The 24,241-nt window shown below is 31.6% G+C and overlaps 2 protein-coding genes and 1 long non-coding RNA gene across 8 annotated transcripts; 2 read left to right on the top strand and 1 right to left on the bottom strand.

Moving 5' to 3' along the window:
- Positions 1-4,797: 4,797 nt before the first annotated feature.
- LOC111904913 (uncharacterized) lies at positions 4,798-7,595 on the bottom strand. Of its 6 annotated transcripts, XR_006186318.2 has the most exons (7): positions 7,055-7,583; positions 6,667-6,753; positions 5,849-5,877; positions 5,680-5,776; positions 5,450-5,496; positions 5,150-5,297; positions 4,798-5,065 (listed from the first exon to the last, which is right to left on the bottom strand). It is a non-coding gene; the product is annotated as an uncharacterized LOC111904913 (long non-coding RNA). The 6 variants fall into 6 exon arrangements; XR_002854669.2 differs by having other exon boundaries at positions 5,849-7,106; positions 7,269-7,595; XR_002854666.3 differs by having other exon boundaries at positions 5,849-6,753; positions 7,055-7,591.
- Positions 7,596-12,278: 4,683 nt separating this feature from the next.
- Positions 12,279-13,587, top strand: LOC128127983 (uncharacterized). Its single transcript, XM_052766735.1, has 3 exons — positions 12,279-12,894; positions 13,002-13,196; positions 13,283-13,587. The coding sequence occupies exons 1-3, from the start codon at positions 12,279-12,281 to the stop codon at positions 13,585-13,587; spliced, it is 1,116 nt and encodes a 371-aa protein (XP_052622695.1).
- A 10,184-nt stretch (positions 13,588-23,771) lies between these two features.
- Positions 23,772-24,241, top strand: LOC111904924 (putative calcium-binding protein CML23). Its single transcript, XM_023900623.2, has one exon. The coding sequence runs from the start codon at positions 23,819-23,821 to the stop codon at positions 24,239-24,241; it is 423 nt and encodes a 140-aa protein (XP_023756391.1). The 5' UTR covers positions 23,772-23,818.

A 24,241-nucleotide genomic window follows, 5' to 3' on the forward strand; every position in this document is an offset into this window, starting at 1 on the left:
TTTGATATTCCTGGAACTGATTATCAAAAATAGGGAGATAAAATTATAAGCATCCAGATTATTGGTTATGTTTTTACAGAGTATGGATTTTGAAGATTCTTGGGAAAAGGAGGTCATTTAGTATGCGGTATGCTAATTGATCTTGGCTTATCATCTACTTGTTTAGTCAAACCGATGACATGATGATAGATTGAAGTTTGAAGTCTGGTCCTTGGGCGGATCACTGCATCTTCTATTCTTGTATCCCGACTTGTTTATTATTCCAACTCTACCACAGGATGTTTTCATGTTTTAGCAGGTTATTCTTTTGAAGAATTTTTGGTATATTATGATTTGAGTACTAGAGATGTTTCAGACTTTTGAAACCAAAGTGTGACTTGATTATGGGCTGTCCAGTTCAAGAGTTATTGGTACACTTTTGAAGTTGATCAGCTTGGTTTATTGATCACATCTATAGATTGGAATCTCACTCTTCAACACCAGAGATGATAGACTTTGTTGCTTAGAATACTTTGACTACAAACATTTCATTGCCCAGTTTCAGATATCACAGACACTTCAAAGTTTCAGACACATTTCATCATTTGGTTCTCATTATGTATCTTTTATTACCGCACTTGCTAGTTGATTACTATGTATGTTAACCTTTTATCATTGTATTTGTATCCCTCATCATTTACGAGAATTTAGGGAGAGATTGTTGGAGCATGGAAATGCTCTACAAATTATGTGTGATAAGTTAGCTTATTTTATCACACTTTATTGTTTGTAAGGTAAATCTCTTTATAAATAGAGAGAGAGAGAGAGAGAGAGAGATGGAGAGAGAGATTATATATAGGGAGAGATTTTGAGAGTTTAAACATGTAATATGCATTAATTACTTTCTTAAAATAACTAAAATGATTGGTCCAGAATCAATCATACATGCACACAATAGATAGTCAAAACAAAATAACCTAACCCTATATATATATATATATATATATATATATATATATATATATATATATATATATATATATATATATATATATATATATATATATTCAGTTAATTATAATATATATCATTTTTTTTAGTTATCACAAACTTCCCCCCTTCGGAAAATTTTGTCCTCGGATTTTGAATTAAGTAGACAAATATGGATATTTGCTCTTCATATCTCTTTCGTTTTCCCACGTAACATCTGATAATTCCTTAAGTTGGAGACATGTAACATCTTATGAATTCCATGTATTTTCCTTGGTAGCCCAATTGATAACCCACCTCTCCAACTTGTTCCTTAACTAGAAGAAGGTCCACAAGCCGAAAACTCAATTTATCTCTATCAAAATGCGTTATTTCCTTCCATGGGGACACATTCAACATGTCTTTGACTCCAACTTGGAACACTATTGGATTCATATTTAACCGTCTAACCTTTTGGTCATTCATATGCATCCTTTGAGGTTATTCCCAAAATACTAAATTTACGGTAGTTTGTCGAACGAGCTCGGTTCCAACCATGTTTTTCTCCCTTACCTCAAACCTTCATAGTGGTACACTTCCTACCATATAAAATTTCATACTTCACCATAGAACCCATTTCCTGTTGGAAACTCTTCCAAAATAACGACATAAAATGAGGGTTTTGATCAGAAATAAACAACTGAAATATCTCATCAACATACAACATAACTGACTTTTCTAGCAAGTATATTTCACCCGATGACACACTTTAAGTGAGAATTTTATATATCCAGAGAAAGAACCAATGGTCCGCTTCCCATCCCACTTGGCATGACCCATCTGTTGTGCTCAAACATTTAAAACATTTAAATATCCAAGGAAATGAGTAATGTCTCAATTCCTATCTGCTGCCAGTCACACCACACCCGTTATGTTCCCAACTATCATACACCCATGTCCTCATTAAATGTGTCATCATATATTAGGCAAACAATTCTAAAAACTTCCCACTTCTCCTCTACCGAGGATTCTTTCCAACTCTTCTTTAGTCCACCCAATAAACCGAAGGTTACATCACTCCTCATCAACTAAATCTTACGTGGTTCCTTCCTTACATACGACTTAGTGAATAAGTGACAACGTTAACCTTCCATAATTAGTAACGCTCTTACACCTTCTTTGACTCTTAGTAATCCATGCGTATCTATATTGTCCCCTCTTTTTTTCGTGACGAACACTACTAGTGCACCCCATGGTGATGTACTATGTCAAATAAAAACCTTATCAAGCAAATCTTGCAACTGCTATTAAATTCTTTCATCATTGTTGGTGTACTTTCTCACTGTCACATTTCCTTGCTCAAGTCTCAAGAAGTCTTCCTCCAACTGCTTGATTGCCGTTCAAGCACAAAATATCTTTCTAAAGATTCTTGCAAACTCGTCCCATGACATCCTATTGGTTGTATCTGACACCCTAACTACTTTTACCCTCCCCCATCAGTATAAAGCCGCAATTTTAAACATCGTCATGACATAAACCACATTGTCCATATTTTCACACTTACCGGTATCAAATGTTTCCTCTATCTATGTGATCAACGTTGATGGTACGATAGGATCAACATCCCCACGACACGTTTGTGGCTTACAAGTCATAAATGTCTTGTAACAATTACCTCTCACTTGTTGTTTACATCTTTCCTTGAACGTAGTGCAACACTAGGGTCAGAAAATGAAACCGACATACTATATCCATAGCCTTCCTCTTCATCAACCATGTTACCACCGTTCACATTCTATAGTGCATCTCGGTCCTGAACATTTACATTTGACTATGTAGCTTGCATATCCTAAGCAATCCCATCAATTAACAATTCTCGAGTAACTGTATTTGTTACACAACATTGTCCGCAATCTCGACCCTGACCACTACGTCGATTGACCACTACGTCGATTGGAGTTAGAGCTCAGTTGCACCAATTATGCTCGTACCGGTACTATGATGACACATTGACCTTTTACCCTACCCCTACCTCCACCTCGACCTTGACCGCGCCAACAACTGGAAGTACGGTTTATGAGAATCTCTAGTACTTCTCCGAGTGCAGCAACTTCGGCTCCAACTAGAATATGTTCCCGCTCTAGTGTTACCCTAGTAAGCCTCCCTAATATACTTGAGGACATGATGCCTACTAGTAAGATATGGTCTAAATTAGTTGCTAGGTTACCTCTCGCTCCTTATGTCTAAGCTTAAGTGTTTATGGAAACACCTCATCTGCTTAAAAAACGCTTTGATACCAACTTGTAACACCCCAATCTTCAAATCTCGATTAAATGATAAATAATCGTTCTAACATCTCCCAAGATAATTGTGAACTTACTTATAGACTAAACTACAGCGGAACCACAAAAAAAGTCTTCAATTGAACAACTTCGGGGTGTTACGTCTTTACGGAATTCCTCTGTCGTCTTCTAGATCAGTCATTCTCCTTGGACTTTTCTTTGCCACTTGCTAAATAGTTTCCTAGGTTGCACACATTTAAAGTTTCTAAATGGGTAAGCCTAGGGCCTATTGAGTTCGTGTTGCACATACATGTCTACCACTAAAAAACAAATAATTTCATCATATACTTTCAATAAATCATACAGTAAAACATATCATCTGATGACATAATTTAGGGGAACGATTAATTATCCAGAGAAAGAACCAATGACTCGTTTCCCCTCCTCTTGGTACAACCTATTAATTGTACTAAAAAAATTTTAATATCCAATAAAAAGAGTATAATTCTCAATTCTCATCCTCGTCGATCACACACATCCGTCATGCTCACGGCGATTAAACAGCCCACCCGTTCTCACTAAACATGTAATCCCAAAAAGACACACAATAGATAAACAAGTCAAAATAACATTTACACACAACCATACTTATCATAAAACACACTATAAATAAATAATTAAAAAATGCATATAAATCACATGATAAACACTTATGTGTGAGCAACCACATAATACGAAAAACTCACAACGTGTGCGTTAGGTCTTAACTGGTCACGCCACAATCCACAATCCTAGAAAATATCATATGTGTCCGTTTTGATTCCACTATCCATGTGTCTCGGTTGGACAACCGATAATTATTCAATTATGTTAATCTAAACGGTGGAAATATTTTTTTTGTAAAAGTATTTTTATTTCTTCTTTTTAGCCTTACATTTCCAAAATAAGGTTTCACCCTTAAAATTAAAAAATCAAGCCAAAATAGTGAAACATTTAAATATCGAGACTTATGGTTTAAGGTTAATAATAAAACTAACATTAATAAAAATTTAGCAAAATGTTAAGACTATAGGGACCATTCTTGAAAATGTCAGTTTTCAATTCAAAACAAGATGGAATTAGCTGCGCCTTGTTTCTCGTTATTTTAGGGTGTAGTAAATAAGAAAACATATTGTAATTTTTGCGAAAGGATATTACATATATGAAATGCTTGTTCATGTGAAGGCAGCAAAAGATTATTTATGTGAACATGGAAAAGCAAGATACTTGAAAGCAACAAAAGATTGTTTAAGCGAATAGTTCAAAATATAAATGGTTTTCTAAAAAATCAAATATAAGATAATAACTTTTTTGTATCAAAAATATATTGAATTTTCTTCATCCCCTATGGCCAACGTCGCCTCGATCACTTGAAAATAAAACAAATGGCCAATTTTCCTGAATTTAAATAATTAGGCCTCCATGTTATCATATTTTAAGTGTATGGAATTGTCAGGGTCCGGCTATTGTTTGGGCTAGGCCTACCACCTAAGCAAACCAAATTTTGTGGAACAACAATCTTACGATATTGAGATAATAGAAGGAATTTTGTTGCGCCGTTGGTGATGGTTTGAACAATGTTAGAAGATAAAAAGCTGGAAATAATTTTTCGAACACAAAATACGAAGAATGAAATGGTCCATTCCATGCCATTTGGCAACAGAATGAATAATTTTCATTCATTCCTTCATACCATTCTTGTTGGACGGCTACCACTATAAGAAAACCCAATAAAGTATACCAACCCTCAACTGTTGATTTGTTGCTTGAAAATGAGACCTGAATTATGGTGATGACTGAAAGGATGTTATTAGGCATAAGCAATGTGTACAATTCAATTTTTTTTTTGTGTGTTATTAAAATTGAGTAATAGTACTTACATGATTCCATTTCTTCCCCACATGACTCTTTGGATAGATCATCACATGTCATTAATGGTTACCAGTGAGCAACTCCTGACACCAGGCAACTCTTCACCAAATTCTTTCAAAATCGATTACTTATTCCATTTTCCGACCAAAACACCACCTACATCCACAGGATGAAAATCAAATATCAACATCAGGGAACCTATTATGAATAAATAAATAAATAAATAAAGATTCATGTACTAGAAACATCATGGTAGAAGGGATTTGTTATACATTACCATCTAACCTCACATTTTTTTCTTATCTTACCTTGTGGTAACCGAGGGTTCTACTTAATGGGTGATTTGGCATCTTACCTGACATGTAGATTGATCAGTTAGCATAAGCTTCTTCTTCGTCAAATTCTTACATTTATCAAATATATAGATAGACTCTTTAACTCAAACACAAACCATAAAAGATACAATTGTTGGCAAGGGCAAAATGGTCTAATTATTGGCAAGGGAAAAATAGTCAAATTAAATGTAAATTTCTCTTACCAGCAAGCATAGGAAGAAATGAACCATCAAGTGAACAGGCTAATACTCTGAAGAAATATAGGAGTGTCTCATTATGGAAAAGTTGGCGTTTAGCCGACTGCAATTATATCCAACTGTAAGAAAATAAAAATAAAAAAGTATGTATTAAGATCTCTTTCTGAGGTCTGACCTTGACTCATTCAACCGCTTGTGGTTCCACTTTTGCAAGAACATGTCGACATACATAATTAAAATGACCACAAAATAATTTCATTAGTGATTATTCACAAAAAATAATATTAAATAACACCGAATTAGAGATGCTAATAGAATACGATTGACAGTTACACGGGTGAATGCGAAATCATCAAAAATTCATGCCAACAAATCGATGTTTCCATAAAATCCCACTAAATTTAGAGTATTAGTAGAAAATAATGATATACTACATAAAAATCACCAAAATATAACATATTAAATCTCTACAATTCAAATATTACTTCTTACTAACCAGAAAGTAATTAAAAATGATTACTAACCTAAATTTAATAAATCTAATCGATTATAAGCTAAGGACTTGGAAATTCAATTCATAGACACAAAATCAAAGTAAAAAGAGAACAAAATGTTAGTACAGGATAAAATGGAATGAAGTTACACAATATTATTATTCTATCAAAGTGTAAAGTTCAATTTTCTACTGAAAAGAAGTTATAATCCATATCGATTGTGAAGTTGGAAACTGAAATCCAATTGAGAAAGATAGTCAAAGCACAATTTTTTTTAGCAGAGCTAGACTAATAAGATATAGAATCATAAATTTGAAGCTTACCAGACACATTATACATTGTGTTTGTTCATTGAATCATTTTATCAAACAGTTATTAAGCTTAGTAAAAAACCCATACATAATTAAGCTTCACAAAAGAGAAATTTTTCCTTTTGCATCCTACAGAATCATCAATTCATATCATATAATAGAATTTCTACTTAGGGCTTACAACTTACCTTGAATAAGATGAAGTAGAGCAACAACATTCACCTCACATTCGTTGACTTCATCAATATCAGAGCTCGAGCTCTCTTTGTGCTTTTCTACAAAAGTTGCACATTCTTCGACTCATAACCAAAAAGGAAATAGGTAAACTGATATTTCATCATAATTAAATTAATTTGCATTTCTTTCAAAGATTCAAATGAGTTCAACATTGATATGAATTCTAAATTTTCCAAACCAAATTTGCAAAAAACAAAGGGATAATTTCTTTTTCATCTATAGACAATTAGGTAGAGAATTAATGATCAGGGTTATTGCAATTGACAAACATAAAATGGATTTTTGGGTCTCTGTTCCTAAAGTTTATGAGAAAGATGAAGACACTCCTCAAATGTTTACCTCATGAAAACTATTTGAGGATTAGTACGAACAATTTTGAAGGAATTTGCATCTGTGAACAAAAATTAGCATACAAATAGTCATAGACGAATATACATAGACACAATGACATATACATATAGTCACAAACAGATGCATAAACACTATCATCTAATATTTTTGGAAAATCAAATATTTATGCATCGAGAAGCAGGAAAAAATAAGTTGAAAAAACCTCCTAGAATGGGTTTGTAATACATAATTTTAAGATAGTAATTAACGGTGTGCATCGCCCGCCGAAGCCCATAAAGCCTCATCCATCGCTGTAATTCAAGTAGTCGGTGTAAAACTAAGAAAGAGGAGAAGGTGCGCCGGTGGTGGAGAGCAGGGGTGCATATGGTGATAAGAACACAGCACCCGAAGAGGAAGAATGAGTGAAGAAGAAAGAAATAAGAAAAAGCAAACGAAATACTACTGGACGAGGAGCGCGGCAAGGCGACCAAAATGGATAAGAAGGAAAAGAAAAATGAGAAGTGTTGGGGCGTTTTAATGAGAAGAAAAACTGCGGCCACCAAAACGGATAAGAAGGAAAAGAAAAGAGATAACTATTGGGGCGCTTTTATCAGAAGTTAAACTTCAGTGGCAAAACAGAAAAGAGAAAGAAATATACTACATATAAGCATTTTAAGAATTTATAGTATATCTACCTCCTCTAATAAAGAAAACCTTTAATGAGCCACATGTCCCCTTTCTACATTGCTAATCTACCACGTGTCATTTTCTAAATATAATCATAAATCTAAAATTAAATTAAATTTAAAATATTGCATAAATGTAGAAAAAATCCTGAACTTTTTTCAACTTACTACATTTTTCGGATTCATATAACATTCAAAACTCAAATTAAAATTCCATGTTTTTTTTGGAAACAATAACAATTTACGTTCAATTTCATTGACTACAAATCATATCTTTTTTAAACTCTTTTCAAGATTTAAATTAATCCCAAATAATCAGGAATTTCAAAATAATATTCTCACTCCATTTATATTGTGTTTTCTCATCTTCAACATTCATTCTCATTATCAATTTTTATTTTGCTTTCTCATCTTCAATATTACGATTTTTGCATAGTCTCAACATAACAAATCTGGTTAGTTCATCTTCATAACCCAAAATTTATAACCTTTTTGTGAAAATACATTAATACCAATGCAGTTCTGTTTGCTAAAAACATCTGTTGTGAAATCATCATTCCTTATTTCAGTTTTGATGTTCTTTGAAGTGTAACTGATCATCATCAAATTCTTCCAATCCATTCATTATAAAGTCGGAATATGATGAGGTTGTAACGACATATATGAATTTGGCTAAACATATTTGGCTGTTAGTTTAACAAAATTCATAATTTTAGAAAAATATTACTTATTTTGTTTCTGTTGCGAATGAGCAAGGCTTCTTATGTCATTTGTCTTTTCCATTTACGTTCTGCAATCTTCAAAGTGTTTTATATAGGATTTTGTGTAATTAAATCAAACAATTTGGTTTTTGTGTTTCTTTCACTGTTTTTATTGATTTGTAATATGGTTTAAATGTTAATTATTTGAAATATTACTTTACTGATAATATATACTTTTTGTTATATTAAAGTTAAAAACTTTGTATTTGGTTTTTCTAATGCCTTTATTTATCTTTTCATAGTTAATTTGAAGGGTATTTCGGGAATTTACTTAAAATTATCAAACCAAAATGTAAAGTTTCATAGGATAGAGAACACGTAGTACTAATTTTATTGATTCATAGCTGGAGGGCAATAAAGGCTAATGGGTGACATTTTCCTGGTTGTGTTTGACAGAAAATGGTCCCAGTGGTAATTTAGGCTTTAATTGACTTTTTTTTTGTCATGTCTAACAAATAACTGCTTTTCTAAAAAAAAATCTCATTATACCTTTTTTGTGTATGGTTCTTATACCATGTGATTACTCCATATTTTGCGATTGTTACAACATTTTAAGGTACTATTGTGCATGGTTGTTATAATAAGTATGTTGGAAAATCTTTTCAAAAGTTGGCTCTTAGTTTTTATTTATCTAAATAGAACTTGTAATTCCCTTTTCAAGTTAAAAACTTTGTAGTTGGTTTTTCTAATACCCTTTAATTACCGTTTCATAGTTAATTGAAAATTTTACATTTTTACCCATGTGAACTATAGTTTGAAAGTATATTGTCATTTCATGTACAATACACCTCTACTTGGACAATTTACATTCGGTTTTTACTGTAACCATCGTTGTCATACATTTACATGTGTGTACCATATGATGAGAATCCTATCACATACCTTTTATTTGGTTTGTCTAATATTTCACAAATTGCCAAGGGTTATGATATATATGATTTTTGTTTACAAACTTTACGTTTTTATAGTTATTGCTTTAGGAACTCGCAAATTAGTTAGTAGTAATATTAAATCATAGAAAAGATGCAAAGTTTATAGGGTTAGCAAATTATTGTACATTTGTTTTTTATTTTTTTTATTCTTAATTTAGACCAATTAAATCACATATGTTAAATAAATAGCAACGTACTTTATCTAATGAACCCTAACATAAAGTAAAAGATTTTTAGTGAAATCGATTATTTTTACCTTTTTGGTCATTTTGGTGATTATTACCTTTTTTTTGCATATAATAGCATCCTATTTTTACTTTTCGTTGTTGTTGTTTTTTTTTTTTTTAAGTTTTGGTACAGGGAAAAAATCTTACGGATGATGTCCATGTTTTAAATAAAATTTAAAGAAATGGTTCCTGGTTAATTAAATAAGTATAAAAAATGACCATTTTATAGGTTTGCTCAATTTGTTAAATTTGAAATTTTTATTCCTTTTTAATTATTTTTCTAAAAGATAACAATTTTAACATTTTTTTCTCAATTTGACAATTTTGAGAATTTTTGTTTATTTTGGTCATTTTGACATGTTAAAAGGTAACAAAAAAGAAAACTTATATTAATATGAAACACTAAAAAAAGAAAAAATAGAGGTTTTATTGTGGTTCCATTGATCATTTGAATTTTTGGACAATATTGTCATTCTAATTAAAAACAAAAAAAGTAAAGAGAGTGAATAGGTTTATATAAAGTGAAGACACAGGAAGAGATTTACCCGTTTGATCGACCCATAACTTCTTCTTTATCTATAGACATCAATGGATGACAAAATTACAATCTCTTTTTCTTCTTTTTCAACTCTCCACCTTCTTTGACTTGCATATGAACCATTTATGTTTACACATTGACCCTTACTGTATATGTTGTATCAAAAACAAAATAAAAAAGGATGAACAAATTGAAACCTAATTAATTGGAGACAAATAACTGAAGGGTATTTTGGAAATTTACTTAAAATTATCAACCAAAATGTAAAGTTTCATAGGATAGAGAACACGTAGTACTGATAAGCGCTAGACTTTATTGATTAATAGTTGGAGGGCAAAATGAGCAAATGGGTGACATTTTCCTGGTTGTTGGACATAAAATGGTCTATGTTGAACTTTTAAGTTTTTTTTTTTAAAATCAAATAAAGTTGTACTTACTTACCATCCACAATTTAATGCATTTTTACATTTACTAATTTTTTTGTTCTATATAAATTTTTAACTTACTCCCATGGTTTTCACGGGTTACAACTTAATATAATGAATAAAAAGAAAGAATATGGTTGTTACAAGGAAACTGATCTTTTTTTCAAAACCATTCAAAAGTAAAAAGAAATGCACACGTTTTGACAGGTGGGCTTCCACCATTTTTTGTTTATTATCACCACGTTTAATTGTTACCATCCACAATTTAATGACTTTTTACATTTATTAATTTTTTTGTTCTATATAAAATTTTTAATTTATATGGGTTGTAACCTAATATAATGAATAAAAAAAAAATATATCGTTGTTACAAGTAAACTGATTTTTTTTTCAAACCATTCAAAAGTAAAAAGAAATGCACACGTTTTGACAGGTGGGCTTCCACCATTTTTTGTTTATTATCACCACGTTTAATTATTAGAATTTTTTTAGGGAGCTGATTCGTACACAACGATTTTTGGCCATCCACAACAATTTTATATAAATTGACAAATTTACCCTTTTTTATATTTTACACTTTACCCCCTTCCCCTCAAATAATCTAAAAAAACCCTACCTAAGTATTAGACGAACGACTCCACACACGACAATTCAATTCCCACAATTGATTCTGCCATCTCTAGCCTCCACGGCCGCCAATCGTCGCCGGATTGTTCCGCCGCCGTCCTATTTGTCGCCATTGCCGGCTTGCTCCACTGGTGTCCCACTGTTCTGTCATCACTTCCGGCAAAGGTACAAACAAAACTCCAAAAAAAAAATAGTCTACGGTTGTTTTCTAAATTTTATGGAATTATCATCGATCGGTGGGTTCGTCTCTTGTGGTGCTCTATGAAATTATCATCAATATTATACATCTTTTTTTAATAGACGAAGCTTTATGATATTCAATTTGAGTGGATTTACACTGTTTTGCATATTGTATTTCGTATATGAATATCACGTGCTCAAGAAGAAGATATATATGTGTATTGAATTGTTATATTACACCGTTCCATATTATTGTTTTGACACTTTGTTTTTGTTGATTAGCTAATGCAGAATATTGATTTGAACTTCCAGATTTGTTGAATAAATGGAATTGAATGAAAAAGACTATTTAACTACTTCAAAATTTGACTCGTGTGACAATTTATTAAAAAGTGTTCGAGAATTTTATTATTCTAAAGGATATGGGATATCTATTCATGGTTCAAGAAAAGACAAGCACATGATTTTGCAATGTGACAGGAGCGGTTCATATCGAGATATACGAGGTATTGCAAATAAAAGAAAAAAAACTACCGCATCTCGTTTGATCGATTGCCCTTTCAAGATTGTGGGCAAAAAATGTAGTGATGGACCTGATGGTGATGGCACTTGGACATTTAACGTGAAGGACTTGACACATAACCATGAGCCATCTACGGACATATCTGGGCATCCATCGTTTCGTCAGTTGTCATCCGAAAGCATAAAAAGTGTTAAAGAGATGACCAAAGCTGGAATTCCCCCAAGACAAATTCTTTCATCTTTACGTCAAAAAACCCCAAATCTACCGGCCATCTCTAGAACTATATATAATGTGAAGAAAAAAAATACGAAAGGAAAATTTAGGGAATCGGCCCATGATTAACGCATTATTTGAGGAGCTTGAAGAAGGTGGTTTTACATATGATATTTCACATAATTCGGAGGGACGTATATCTCGTTTGTTTATTGCACACCTTTTGTCGATTAAACTTGTCAAAGCCTTTTCTGATATCTTTGTGATGGATTGCACCTACAAAACCAATAAATATAACATGCCACTCCTTGATATCATTGGTGTTTCATGTTTCAATACATCCTTTTATTCTGGGTTTGTTTTTTTAGAAAAAGAAGATGAAGAAAATTATTCTTGGGCATTACGTGCATTTAAGGAGATTATTGGACAAGGTAATCAACCATGTGTGATTATGTCAGATAGGGAATTAGCGTTAATGAATGGCATAAAAAATATTTTTCCTACAATGACAAATCTTTTATGTGTTTGGCATATTGAAAAGAACGTATTAGCAAATTGCAAGAAATATTTTGGACGTGCCGAAGATTTTGATATTTTTATGTCAAGTTGGAATAATGTTGTATACTCGACGACGGAAGATCTCTTTGAGAAAAATTGGGATGAATTTGAGTCAATGTATATAGAGAAGAAAGATGCACTTGAGTACATAAAAAAATATGGCTTCCTTGGAAAGAAAAGTTTGTTAGTGCTTGGACCGATAAGTACTTGCATTTTGGCAATCGGTCTTCATCAAGAGCTAAAGGTGCTCATGCCAAACTTAAACAATATTTGCAAGTTTCTACAGGAGATTTGAGGGAAGTGAAAGAGAAAATTTGTCTTGCAGTCAAGCATGAATTTAATGAGATTAAAGTGAAACTCTCAAGTGAGAAACTTCAAGTTCCTCACTATTGCAATATGCCATTTTTTAGAGAGCTTCATTCTCATATTTCTCACTTTGCCTTGAAGGAGATATATAGGCAATATGATGTTGCAAAAGATGGTAATATTTATATTTTTTATTACATTTATTATTGTTTCTTAACCTTTATTATTTACCCACTTTTATTAATTATTTAGTATTTTTAGGTATTATAACTCCGTGCACCGGTCACTTTATTGCAACTATGGGTCTTCCATGTGCTCACAAAATAAAATATTGGCAAGGAACTACTTTTTCGTTGGATTTAATCCACCCTCATTGGAGGATTGACACGTTATCATTAAATGTACAAAATGATTTGCATGGTGAAGGCATCAATCGATTCGATGAGTTGCTTAATGAGTTGCGCTCAACGTATCAAAGGTGGCCCTTAAATAAGAAAGAACATGCTCTTTCAGTGATTACAAAACTTGTGAACCAATCTGTCACCGTTTTTGAGCCCATGATTTAACGACCAAAAGAAAGACCTCCAAAATCAAAAAAGAAAAGAGGAATAACGTCCACAACACGAGATCCTTCAAGATTTGAATCGGTAGAGTTATCACAAAGCCGCAATAAAGTGGATGATGAAAATAGCTTAATTGATTTAAATGTATATTCATTAGATACCTTTGATTTAGATGGTTCTTTTTGAATTCGTCATAATTTTTTTTTTTGGATAGTTATTTGGTTTTTTTATTTTGGATGGTTGCTTGATAATTTGTTTGGTAAAAATTTTGCAGATATAAATAATCTCTTTATTTTAGAAGTTATTATTAAATATTGTTTTAGATATTATATAATACACTTTTTTATTTGAAAAAAAAAACAGTAAACCAATTTACGATGAGGGTTTCTAGCATAATTTTAAGTTAAACATATATTACGTCCAATAAGCATACTAATGTAGTAAAATAAATGAAACAGTGAAACGAAATTTTGGAAAGAAATTATATACATGGAAGAAGAAATATATTAATTTAGTTGGAGGGGGTAAAATATAAAGTTTGATAAAATAAAGAAAAGGGTAAATTTGTCAATTAATAAAAATTTGTTGTGGATGGCCAAAAAACGTTGTGTACGGATCAACTCCATTTTTTTTACAACATGGTCCTTTGCTACTCGCCCAAATAAAGCCCGAATCCATTTTTTCTTTACCCAACACTTCTATTTTTTTTCCTACCATTTTTGGACCTCACAGAGCTAAATAATATCAAATAAATTCGTAAAATAATATCAAATAAATTCGTAAAATCATCATTAGGTATCCCCACTTCTTATCATTAACTATCTATAAATAACTAGGTTATAACCCGTGAAAACCACGATCAGTATCACTAAAATAATTATATTAGACAAAAATAATAATAAATGTTAAAAAAAAATATTAGTGTATTCTCGTGTGTAAGTAATTATAAATTAATTTGTTAAGTTTATCACATATTTCGAGAATATTATTAGGATATGATTTTGAATTTTCAAATTTTGAATTGAAGTTGATTTGTTAGCAACATAAAAAAATCATTGAAAATGCCACATATCAAAAGACATGCTAAAAATGGACATTTGACAATTTTATGTTTCATTTATTAGAATAGATTTTCAGAATCTTGCTCAAATCAAGATGATTTTTAGCCTTATGTTAGAATAGATTTTCAGAATCCTGTTCAAATCAAGATGATTCTTATCCTTTTATACCAAAAATTTAAACACTTTAAATTTTTGTAAATTAAACTACTACCGATCCAAATAGAGACATTAGCTGAAACCAAATCGTGTAAAATGTGTATACAAACATTTATAACGACAGTAACAAGCCTAAATTTGTGGAACATACCTAAATTTCGAGAAAAATACTGAAAATCGTCACCAACCTATTCCTCCGATTTCTTCCTCATTTCTTCACTGTTTTCAAAAATTGAAGTGGGGTTTTCACAGGGTTTTCTGAGTTTTATATACTGCCTAATATTCTTTCAGTTATCAGCTACTAAAACGTCCGGATGTAATTAATTATTATAGGTGACGGTTTTGAGAGTTTAAACCTTATTATTCTCCCTAATTAAACATAATTTTTATTTCTAGAGATGTGAGATATATATATATATATATATATATATATATATATATATATATATATATATATATATATATATATATATATATATATATATATATATAGACACACACTTGGTTTTCAGCTTTTTTATTTTTTTGTCTTTTTTATTTTCTTTGTTTTTTTTTTCTTAAAAGTTTTTAAAATCTTTTCTTTTTTCATATATTTTATTTTTTTAATGCCTTTACTACATACTTTAGGATACTAGTGTTTTTATTTATTTTTGTTTTTAATTTTTGATTGTTTTTGTTTTTTTTTTTTTAATTTTAAACTAAATATCTATTCGATTTTTTGATTTTTAACAGTTACAAAAGTTTTAAATAATATAAATGTTAAGGATCGTAATATTCTCCGTGTTGAATTAGGTGTCTAAGCCCATAACTATAATTGGTATGTACTTGACATGATAGTAGCATGGTCGCCTTTTGGGTTGCCTTCACCATAGCAACTTGATTGGATGAATTATGATGAAAGAGGTTAATTGTGATTTATTAATATATTATAAGAATAATATATTAATTGAGAAATCATATTATTTAATTAGTATTGATTAAAAAGTAATTTGGAATTAATTTGGTGATCTAAAGAGACTAATTGAATTAAGGATACTGATATTGCAATTATGTGATAGTTGCAAAGTTGGGCTTGTGGAACCTTAAGAAGGGATGGACGAAATCCTATGTATAGCTCACATAGATTTCGTCCATAAGAGGCCTTCTGGAAGGATCTAATGGATTGCTTAAGGCCTAAGCAGGGAATTAGGGTTTCAGTCAAATACCCTAATTGCACAACTATATAAAGACCCCATGACACCTTGAAATCGGCCACTTCTCTTATATTCTTCCAACTTGCTACTTGGTGTTTGTGACTCACTAGAGGTGCAACAATTGAGGCACTAAGCTCTTGAAGGTCAAGATCTACAAGCTAGAAGGAAAAGGTATTCTTCTAACTTTGTTTTATATTACAGATTCCAAAAAATTTATGCTAGTTAAGGTTCATGCTTTGGATGATTTGATTTGCATGTATATATATATATATATATATATATATATATATATATATATATATATATATGTGTGTGTGTGTGTGTGTGTGTGTGCGTGTGTGTGCGCGCGCGTGATTTTGATGGGTTTCATCGAGTCACTGATTTTGATAATGATTATTTCCGATGGTAGTTTGTGTTTTGCTAAATCAATCTTCGTAAATGGTACCCTCTCCAAAACAAATCGCCATCATCGACCTGGTAACGACGTAGTTCCAATCCTACCTTCATCCCCATAAAACCGCCCATCAACGGTTTTGAGTGTAAATTACTGGAAATTGTGATGATGGTGCGGCTGTTTTAGGGCTCCATTCTTTTTCTCAGGCTCTATTCTTGAACTCAAATCTATGACCCTGGCATGGATATGGTGATGATGGTGGAGTTGTTTTTGGTTTTTTTAATGAAGGTGTAGTAGATGACATTTATTGTGGCTGAAGGGGGTAACGATTATAGTGGTGTTGATGGGAGAGAGATAATTGTAGGTTTTGTCTTGTGGATTCTAACTTTTGTGCAGGGTTGAAGATGGGTGTGTGAGAACAAAGATCTGATTGCATAGGGACAAGGTTTGAAAACTCAAACCTTGAGTTAATGCTTACGATCAATGTCTACTTATAATTAAGTGTTCCAGTCAAGTATGACAAGATCAGTCGAGACTGAAGATGAGAATCAACAAAGTACTTCAAGTATTAAATATGGAACTATGAGTATAATCAAGGTAAAGACAATAAATGAACAAGTAGAATGTTTGAAAGAGTTTGATTTGAGAGAAAAGTGAAAGTGAGTTAAAGTGAAAATACGCTATCATTGGAAGAACAATCCGTCTACTATTCTTATCATTAATCACTCCTTATATAGGAAAAGGAGGTACAATGTACAGAACGAAGTGCATATAAAGGATTGGATAAACAAGTTAGTTCTGACACTTTGATTATCCCAATTGACAAAAAGACTAAGTCCTATGTAAGGTTACATCAAGTAAAAGAAAGGAATAATTAATGAACAGACGAATACACTATCTCGGATCATCTCTGCATCTCATACTACGAACTCTACTCCGGACTTCAACTTCCATCTCTAACCACATACTTATTTCGTATCTCAACCCACTTCGGACTCAAGACAGACTTCAAAATTCCAAGGATTAGCGATTGCTAGAGGTTCACTTTCAGGTTCGAACAGGGTGAATGTGAGAATGGTTGTAATTTGGTGGTTTGTGGAGGAATAAGGGTGGTGTTTGTAAGTTGTCAAGGTGGTTAGAGTGGGGATTGGGTGGTATTGGAGATGAATTTTTGAAAGTACATACCATGTGTGTTGGTTTATGACTTTTTTCATCTATTTCATAAGGGGCAACCGGTTTACGCATTTGTTTTTGTCTAAAGTGGCCTTATAGATTGATGTGTGTATGGGCTTGATTTAGTGACTGGGGTAGTGTTTAGGTAAATTAAGCTAGAATAACAACCACAAATATATGGAATGAAAAGGATAGATTTGATAAACAAACTAGACCTATAGCTTGTAAATCTGAAGACAAACTAAGACCTATTAGTTTGAATTCGATCAACTCAAGGATCACGTCCAAAAGATGATAATTTGTGAACTATGAAAATAATTCAAAGTGAAAATAAGGGTTCTTTGATTAAAATTCGTGTATCATCTTTCCCATGCATAAACTTGGCTTTATATGAAGCCTTTATTACAAACTTGGTGGTTACAAGCCAACCAACCAATTATTCATTAAAACTATTAAATGAAAATTAAGGAAACTCTTGAAATAACACAAAAAACGTCCAAGACACTTGAGGATGAAGAAAAAACGTTTATGCTTCATTAAGGAGCCATAAGAAGCATTAAAGTGTAACCCTAATCCACCAAAGAGTGATAAAAACGGCTAGGAGACTTTATGAAGTAAGAAGTAACGTTTTTAGCACTTATGAAGCCTTAAAAATGTTGCCCTAGCCTTCATGCAACCCTAATTCAATTTGTGGGTTACCATGCACAACCTAACCATTAAGCCCAAACCACTTTCTAGCCCACTAGTAATCACTACTCCTTCACATTTTGGGCTTTCATGATCCATGCATGGATCATCCCCTCCCCCTTTGAAAGGAATTGACGTCAATTCATCAAGTCCATCATCATCAAGATAAGGTGAAAGATCTCCCACGTTAAAGGTAGCATGGATTCCATGGTCTCCTCCCAAATCCACATTGTAACCATTATCATTTTCAAAATTTGTCACTTCCATACAAGCTTCTTCAAAAGGAATTGTCCTCAATTCAGTAAGAACCAAATTTCGTTGTTCTCCCATACAAACCTTCCATGACAACAGGTCTTGAAAACATATTTTTATTGCAGAATGTGACCATTTCTTTACTCCAAGTTGGTCTCTTCTCCACATACACATGTTCTTCAAATAACTAAAAGAACTCACCGAATGAAATCCTAACCGTGTCTTCCATTTGTGGATCAAAAACCACTTTCGTACACTCCCGTGAACAAGATTAGGACCTAGAAAGTTATCCTTGAAATAATTTAAAGGATTAACAATGGTCATATGAAATATTAGATCATGGTTTGTACTTATGGGTTGATGAACAACATGTTCCAATAACATGGCTTCCCAACTGAAGGTACACCACAAGAATAGGAATCCAAGCATTATGAACTCCCTCCCTCGTAACTGCTTGGAACTTGATGGGTCACTCCTTCTTCTAGGTTCTTAGAAAGACGGTTTGTTATAAGACGGGTATCATCATCCTTCTTAACCACAACCACATCTTCGTGGTCAAGAACCCGCTCCACCACTTCGGATTCTTCAACCTTTTCTTCAACAATTTTGTTTGTAACAACAAAATCGATTTCTCTCACAATTGTTTCAACAATTTTGTTTCCAACCACGAAATCTATTTCTTCTTCAATTTCTTCATGGTCATCTTCCCCATCAGTGGCATAGTGATACATGTGTGGAAGTGACAAATTTTGAAAATGATAATGGTTACAATGTAGATTTGGGAAGAGACCATGGAATGCATGCTACCTTTAATGTGGGAGATCTTTCACCTTATCTTGATGATGATGGATTTGATGAATTGAGGTCAATTCCTTTCAAAGGAGGAGGGGATGATCCATGCATGGATCATGAAGCCCAAAATATGATGGAGTAGTGATTACTAGTGGGCTAGAAGGTGGTTTGGGCTCAATGGTTGGGTTGTGCATGGTAACCCACAAATTGAATTAGGGTTGCATGAAGGCTAGGGCAACATTTTTAAGGCTTCATAAGTGCTAAAAACGTTACTTTTTACTTCATAAAGCCTCCTAGCCGCTTTTATCACTCTTTGGTGGATTAGGGTTACACTTTAATGCTTCTGATGGCTCATTAATGCTTCTGATGACTCCTTAATGAAGCATAGACATTTTTTCTTCATCCTCAAGTGTCTTGGATGTTTTTTTGTGTTATTTCAAGAGTTTCCTTAATTTTCATTTACTAGTTTTAATGAATAATTGGTTGGTTGACTTGTAACCACCAAGTTTGTAATAAAGGCTTCATATAAAGCCAAGTTTATGCATGGGAAAGATGATACACAAATTTTAATCAAAGAACCCTTATTTTCACTTTGAATTATTGTCATAGTTCACAAATTATCATCTTTTGGACGTGATCCTTGAGTTGATCGAATTCAAACTAATAGGTCTTAGTTTGTCTTCAGATTTACAAGCTATAGGTCTAGTTTGTTTATCAAATCTATCCTTTTCATTCCATATATTTGTGGTTGTTATTCTAGCTTAATTTACCTAAACACTACCCCACTCACTAAATCAAGCCCATACACGCATCATAAGTGGTATCAGAGCCCAGTTTTGATTGGGTGTTGTGTTCTCGTTTAACAAAAATCCTTGCTAAGTTTGTTTGATTTCACTTCCTGTTCAGAAGTTGTTGTCCAAAAATGTTGTGCAAGTTATATGATGAAGAAGACCTTAAGGAGGAAGAGGAAATTGAAGAAGAGGAGGAAGAAGATTTTGGTCCCATCTATGACACCGATGGGGAAGGGGAATTTGTTGAAAGAATCAATTTAGTGACTGGAGAAGAAATTGTTGAACACTCTAACCCTTTCTATGTGATGCGTGTATGGACTTGATTTAGTGAGTGGGGTAGTGTTTAGGTAAATTAAGCTAGAATAACAACCACAAATATATGGAAGGAAAAAGGATAGATTTGATAAACAAACTAGACCTATAGCTTGTAAATCTGAAGACAAACTAAGACCTATTAGTTTGAATTCGATCACCTCAAGGATCACGTCCAAAAGATGATAATTTGTGAACTATGACAATAATTCAAAGTGAAAATAAGGGTTCTTTGATTAAAATTCGTGTATCATCTTTCCCATGCATAAACTTGGCTTTATATGAAGCCTTTAATACAAACTTGGTGGTTACAAGCCAACCAACCAATTATTCATTAAAATTAGTAAATGAAAATTAAGAAAAATCTTGAAATAACACAAAAAAAAACGTCCAAGACACTTGAGGATGAAGAAAAACGTCTATGTTTCATTAAGGAGCCATAAGAAGTATTAATGAGCCATCAGAAGCATTAAAGTGTAACCCTAATCTACCAAAGAGTGATAAAAACAGCTAGGAGGCTTTATGAAGTAAAAAAGTAACGTTTTTAGCACTTATGAAGCCTTAAAAATGTTGCCCTAGCCTTCATGCAACCCTAATTCAATTTGTGGGTTACCATGCACAACCCAACCATTGAGCCCAAACCACCTTCTAGCCCACTAGTAATCACTACTCCATCACATTTTGGGCTTTCATGATCCATGCATGGATCATCCCCTCCTCCTTTGAAAGGAATTGACCTCAATTCATCAAGTCCATCATCATCAAGATAAGGTGAAAAATCTTCTACATTAAAGGTAGCACGCATTCCATGGTCTTCTCCCAAATCCACATTGTAACCATTATCATTTTCAAAATTTGTCACTTCCACACATGTATCATAGACCCGTCAAAATACACCTTATATCCCATAAAACAACAAAGAAAGTTCAGGATTGATTAGTCCAATTTTGAAAATATTATAGGGCTAGAATATGATTTCTTTTAATGGCAAAAATGTCTTGATATAAAAGAAGCTTATAAATAATACATTTATATTACATACTCACTATTTCACGAATATTTTTTTATTGAAAGAATCTAACCGATATCATACATACTTATAAAGCTAGCATTTTTTCTTAAATCTCATGCATTTGAAACCCCCATTTTTTAACTTCCTCAAACCACATTCATTTGAAACCCCATTTTTTAACTAATGCAACTCAAAAGTTTTCTTAATTATGATTTAACACTCAAAAGTTTTATAACTTATATTATGTTTAATTAGCATTTAGTGAAAAGTTTGCTATAAAAAGGTCAATATTTTGTGTCTTTTGGGTTATATAAAATCTTACATGTAAGTAGGATGTCATAACATCAATGTTTTGCTTGGAATATCTTTCAACCAAAACAAATGAAGATGTTCTATTCTTTATTTATATTCAGTTTCTCATTTAATTGTTATATGTGATTTGTATTTATTACTCAATCTTGAATGTGACTCTCCAAACATCAATGTTTTGCTTGGAATATCTTTCTGATTCTTCTTTTTCAAGAAAAATATTTTGATTGCAGGTTAGTGAAGAATTGTCATCAAGTTTCTATGGTTGAATGGTGTTAAATGAAGAAAGAAGATTCGGAAAACGGATATAGGTTTTTTTTTGTTTTAGCAAAGTTGATGAATATTAGTTTTTTTTTTATTTAAATGTATCTTTATGTAACATCTTTATTTATATATACAACCACCCAATGCTCTTATTTATTTATTGTAGTTTTTCTATTCTGATTATGTTTATTTTCTATTGTTTTTTTGTTGAGTTATCATACACAACATATTTAAAAGATAACGTAATTTTTAACATTTGATATGTAATTATGATAGACTTATCATGATATGTTTTTCATATGAAAGTAATTTATCCATATTACTAGGACAAGAATTACATATGACATTTACGAAAATATATATATATATTATATGTGATTTGTTTAATATGTATATGCACCTATATATGTTATAAATTTATAATTAAATATCTTTATGTTTAATAATTGAATGGATTAAAATGATGCATCAAAACCAATTATTTAGACGAATATAATAATAATAATAATAATAATAATAATAATAATAATAATAATAATAATAATAATAATAATAATAATAAAAACAACAACAATAATAATAATAATAATAATAATAATAATAATAATAATAATAATAATAATAATAACAATAATAATAATAATAAATACACATTTCCAAATACCGCATTTATTTGAAACTCACACTACAACTCATGAGTTTTCTAATTTATGTATATTTATTAGTTACAACTCAAGAGTTTTTAACTTATGATTATTAATTACTAATCACTAATAACTTTTTATTTTCCTTTCTTTTATAAGGTTGTAAAGTTTTGCTCATTAAAAACATTAATGTATTTGAAGATATTTGTGATTTAAATATGAAGAGTTAATATAAATGTTATAATATATGTTTTAGTGTTTTTATGTTATTAAAAGTTATAGTGTTTATTTTTCATATTTTTAATATTCGTTGTATATATATATATATATATATATATATATATATATATATATATATATATATATATATATATATATATATATATATATATATATATATATCTTTTTTAATACAAATGTTATAATAGATGTTTTCTATTTTTATGTTTTTAAAAGTTGTAGTTCATATTTTGTTCATACGTTTTGTTACTGTTATATTATCATTCATTTGATATATAATTTACACAATTTTAAACAATTTATAAAATTATCAAGTAGTTGTATATATCACAATGACTTAAAAATTGAACTATAATGTTTAATAAAACTAATATGGTAACTATATGTTTGCTTTACTACTAATATTTTGTTTCAAAGTAGAAATATTAAATAATAATTTGGTAAAAGTTATTATTTTAACTATATAATTCTATTCTCGCGCAACGCGCAAGGATTTGCCTAGTTTTAGTATAAAATTACATTGCATGACCAACAGAATATACTCACTAGTATTTCAAAATTTATAGTACTTTACAATCATAATTTCGTATCGAAAGAAACCAAAAGGAAACGTATCCTCGGGAATAAATGTCATTTTTTAACGGCAAAAATAATAAATGTCATTATTGAAGACTTAAGTTGCGTGTTGGAGTGATTTCTCTACAATTACCTTGCTGTTTCATTACAAGGCATCAAAATCCGTGTAGTAACCGCTTGAAATTTCATACACAATTTGATTTCATTTCGTTTCTGCATCAAATTCATCACGTGTATTAGTTAAAAATTCGAAGCATCATGGTGGAGTAGTATATAAATCGATTCTCCAATGCCCTCAAGAACATCAATTCTCCAGATCATCAGTGATACATTCACATTGCTTCATCGTGTCCCAACTCACACAACAGAAAATCAATCATGATCAAATCAAGCGATTACAAACGTGTATTTGATCACTTCGACATAGATGGCAACGGCATGATATCTCCATCAGAGCTGCAACACGGTGTTGGATTGATCTGGAACGAGGAGATTTTACTTGAAGAGGTAGAAGTTGTTGTGGAATCAACACAGGGAAACAACAGACAATTAGGGTTTGAAGACTTTGTTAGTTTAATGGAAAGCGAGAAAGAAGATGAGAAGCTTGAGGACTTGAGGAAAGCCTTCAGAATGTATGAAATGGATGGAACTGATTGCATAACTCCCAAGAGTTTAAACCGGATGCTGAATCGACTCGACGAGTTCAGAAGTGTGGATGAGTGTGCTGGGATGATAAGTCGGTTTGATCTTAATGGTGATGGAGTTCTTAACTTTGATGAATTCAAACAAATGATGCTTTGA

Source organism: Lactuca sativa, chromosome 8, assembly GCF_002870075.4.
Source record: "Lactuca sativa cultivar Salinas chromosome 8, Lsat_Salinas_v11, whole genome shotgun sequence".
NCBI classification, from domain to species: domain Eukaryota; kingdom Viridiplantae; phylum Streptophyta; class Magnoliopsida; order Asterales; family Asteraceae; genus Lactuca; species Lactuca sativa.